Source organism: Micropterus dolomieu, unplaced genomic scaffold, assembly GCF_021292245.1.
Source record: "Micropterus dolomieu isolate WLL.071019.BEF.003 ecotype Adirondacks unplaced genomic scaffold, ASM2129224v1 contig_13643, whole genome shotgun sequence".
NCBI lineage: Eukaryota > Metazoa > Chordata > Actinopteri > Centrarchiformes > Centrarchidae > Micropterus > Micropterus dolomieu.
In genome coordinates, this window is record NW_025742629.1 from 5,069 (window position 1) to 9,206 (window position 4,138).

Below are 4,138 nucleotides of genomic sequence, written 5' to 3' on the forward strand. Positions count from 1 at the left end.
ACACACACACACACACACACACAAGTACACACAATAATACACAAGTACACACACACACTCAGTCCAGTTGTACTTAAATCTTTGTGTTTCCAGAGTCGCCACCAACCTGGTCAGACGGCTGTGTGACAGAGGTTAGACACACACACCTGGGTTCAGAGGTTCAGAATCAGCTGATCGATGATCACTCAGTAATCAGTAATCGGTTCAGAGCCCGCAGGTGATCACTAACACCTGTGTGATGTCACTTCCAGGAAGTCCTCCCGACGCTCTGATCTTAGAGTCTCCGTTCACCAACATCAGGGAGGAGGCGCGGAGCCACCCCTTCGCCATGGTAACGCCCAGCTGACAGGTCACAGCGCCGCAGGTGTGTGTGTTTGTTGTACTCAGTGTGTCTGTGTGCGTTTCAGGTGTACAGGTACCTGCCCGGCTTCGATTGGTTCTTCCTGGACGCCATAACAGCCAACAACATCCGCTTCGCCAGCGATGAGAAGTACGTAACCTCTGACCTGACCTTTGACCTTTAGTGATGTAGAACTGTGGAACCTCAGAATCTTAAAGATCCTTTAGTGGAACGCTCACTGACCTTTGACCTTTAGTGATGTAGAACTGCGGAACCTCAGAACGCTCCTTGACCTTTAGTGATGTAGAACTGCGGAACCTCAGAACGCTCCTTGACCTTTAGTGATGTAGAACTGTGGAACCTCAGAACGCTCCTTGACCTTTGACCTTTAGCGATGTAGAACTATGGAAACTCAGAACCTTAAAGATCCTTTAGTGGAACACTCACTGACCTTTGACCTTTAGCGACGTAGAACTGTGGAACCTCAGAACCTTAAAGATCCTTTAGTGGAACGCTCCTTCACCTTTGACCTTTAGTGATGTAGAACTGCGGAACCTCAGAATGCTCCTTGACCTTTAGTGATGTAGAACTGTGGAACCTCAGAACCTTAAAGAACCTTTAGTGGAACGCTCCTTCACCTTTCACCTTTAGTGATGTAGAACTGCGGAACCTCAGAACGCTCCTTCACCTTTGACCTTTAGCGATGTAGAACTGTGGAACCTCAGAACCTTAAAGATCCTTTAGTGGAACGCTCACTGACCTTTGACCTTTAGCGATACAGAATTGCGGAACCTCAGAACCTTAAAGATCCTTTAGTGGAACGCTCACTGACCTTTGACCTTTAGTGATGTAAAGCTGTGGAACCTCAGAACGCTGCTTGACCTTTGCCCTTTAGTGATACAAAGCTGTGCCACTTCAGAACCTTAACTACCCTTTTGTGGAAGCGTTTTCAGAACCTCAGGTCTCTGTTTGGAAGTCAGAACTCTTACCTTCACTCGGATCTGGACCTTTTTCACGAAGTCAGGAACTTTGTGGTTCTGTGTTAACTTCAGAACACGTTTCCTATTCCGTGAGCGTTCTCCAAGAGTCCACGTTGCCCTGTCTGAACTTTAAACCCTCTAGGGTTCAGGCCTGAAGCTGGTGGAACATTGAGGTTTAGATTAACGGACTCAGCTGCTCAGGTTCAGGACAGGGTCCGGCCGGATCAGAGACCTGTTTACGTCTTTGATTCAGCTGCTAACCTCTGAGCCTGCAGGCCCGTCCTCTACCAGACACTTTACAGCACCAACGAGCCAAAAACCAATAATATAATACAGGTCACAGGACAAATGGTTTATTGTACTACAGTGTCTTACACTGCAGTAACGCAGTAATGTTTACCTGTCTGCAGCGTGAATCACATCTCCTGTCCTGTGCTGATCCTCCACGCCGAGGACGACAGCGTGGTTCCTTTCCACCTGGGCAAGAAGGTAAGAGTACTGTGAACGCAGTACTTTATACAGTAATGAAATACTGTGACCTCAGTATTCTCGAGTTATTAAACAAATTAGACTTTTACGAGACCGCAACACTTTTTTATAGTAATTAAATACAGAAATTAGACTTTAACCTCCTCCTGCAGCTCTACAACATGGCCTCCCAGTCTAAGAGCCTCAGCGGTCACAAGGTCCAGTTCGTCCCTTTCTCCTCCTCTCTGGCCTACAAGCACAAGTTCATCTACAGGAGCCCGGAGCTGCCAAACATCCTCAGGTACCTGCTGTACTTCAGTGTTTAGAAAAGCTGGTTCTGGTTCTGACGTTCCTCCTGCTCTGTGTTGCAGTGATTTCCTCGGCACAGCTCACCAACCGATGGAGGATTAAGGCTGAAGACGGTTTCCCGGTCGGACCGAACATTCTCGCATGAACACATCATTCCTTTGTCTTTCTGCGTCACACCAACACGGGGTTACCATGGAGACTGCGTGACGAGGAAGACGCCGATCAGAGACATGAAGACGCCTCTGGTTTGATCCTGCACTGAGCTCCATTCTTGACCATCTGTGTCATTTTCTTTTACTTCTGACTTGTTTTGAAATGACTTCTCAGTTAGAAGGCCTGTTATGACTTGAATTATGAATTAAAGATTTCTTGTTTTAAGTTGTTTTGTTCTGTCTACTTACTGTTGGGCAGCAGAAGCACAAAGACTGTGTCTAAGATGAGTTTATAAAAACTACATGACGCCAGCCGTGATGTTGGTGTCAGTAACGTCCTCAGACATCCAGCTGTCCTGTTGTGACGTTAGCTTTAGCAGCAGGAGAGCTGAGAGTGGGACTGACATGACGGCGAGACAGAAACCCCAGCACAGCTAAATGTTTTGGTTCTGACCCGGTACTTGGCTGCAGTCCTGCTCCTCAGGTACGGGAGGTGACTGTGGGATCTTCAGGGAGGAGGGTTGGACTCCCCAGATCTCACCGGCCTCCTGGGAGATTCTCGGGTCGCTGGAGAACCTTCCGGAGGCGGCCGTGTTGCGGATCACCATCTTGGTCCGCTCTGTGTGGTTCAGGAAACAGGAGGATCTACCTGAGCGCTGCTCCTGTGCTCCAAGACATCGTCTATAATGGCAGCTACCCCACTGAGGCCTTCACACGTCTCGTCCGCTCGCCTCTGAAATTTTAGTTTAAGAGAGAGAGTGAGTGCTGTCTGGTGTAACTGGTATGTAGAACTGTGTATCATCCGCGTAACAATGATACAAAATATTGTACTTCTCAAAAATGGTACCAAGAGGAAGCATGTAAAGAGAAAATAAGAGGGGGCCTAAAATCGAGCAGCAGGAGATGATGAACAATTTCCCATTCTGACAGTAAACATGCTTTCTCTCAGGTAGGATGTAAACCAAAGACAACTTTTTCTAAAATCTTGGAAATTGTTTAGAGTCAGGACAGAATGGACTCAAACGCAATGCTCAGGATTTATTAAGGGACAAGGGGCTGAGGGCGAGGAGGTGAGGAGAGGTGGACGCCGGGGAACGCGGGCACGGAGAACCAAGGAGCAGGTGGGGCAGAGGAGGCTGAGGCAAGCAGAGGACCGAGGAGGAGAGGAGGCCCGGGAGAACTGACCTGAGGAGAGGCAGAAGGGGTGTGGTTGCAGGCTGACTGGCGAGGAGCGAGGGGGAGCCAGGAGGACGCCAGAGGGGAGAGGTCAGGTAGGCGAGCCCAGCTGACGAGACGGAGGACGGAGGTGAACCTGGGGAACAGACACAGTAAGACTGGCAAACTGAGAACACGGAAATAGAGATTCCACAGAATTCTCTGGGGCTTGAGTAGAGCAGTAGCACCAGGTCAGGAGCAACGACGATCAAGCGGAGATTGTGTGGAGAACCGGGGTTGAAATACTGACAGGGGTGGAGTGATGGCTGGCAGGTGTGGCGGGCGGAGGAGGCTGCCGATGAGGTGCAGGTGTGGACCGTCAGCCGGGCTCAGGAGCAGAGAGAGGGAGAGAGAGAACAAGCAGGGGTGAGGAGGAGACACAGAGAGGCAGGCAACAGAATGATAACTAAACAGGACACTCCGTCAGCCGGGCTTCCACCACAACAGGAGATAAATGGTAGCATGGAGATGGGCCTATAGCTGCTGTGATCACTGGAGTCAAGGCTGCTTTAAAAGGGGTTGCACAATTGCATGTTTAAAACTAGAGGGGACAAGGCCATTGGTTGAGGAACTGTTAATTATCGCCAGAATAAGAGGGCAAATAGTGTTGAAGACTTCCTGAAATAGGTGTGATGGAATAATGTTCCTAAACGTCTCACAGTTTTCAGTAGGAG

The 4,138-nt window shown here is 49.3% G+C and overlaps 1 protein-coding gene across 1 annotated transcript in view; it reads left to right on the forward strand.

The window, feature by feature from the left end:
- The window catches only part of LOC123966540 (lysophosphatidylserine lipase ABHD12-like), a 4,835-nt gene extending 2,360 nt beyond the window's left edge, over positions 1–2,475 (forward strand). The window contains exons 6-8 of the mRNA XM_046042682.1: positions 1,731–1,809; positions 1,962–2,089; positions 2,160–2,475. Coding sequence (XP_045898638.1) covers positions 1,731–1,809; positions 1,962–2,089; positions 2,160–2,199 — 247 coding nt within the window. The 3' untranslated portion in view covers positions 2,200–2,475. The remainder of the gene's footprint in view (positions 1–1,730; positions 1,810–1,961; positions 2,090–2,159) is intronic.
- Positions 2,476–4,138: the final 1,663 nt, after the last annotated feature.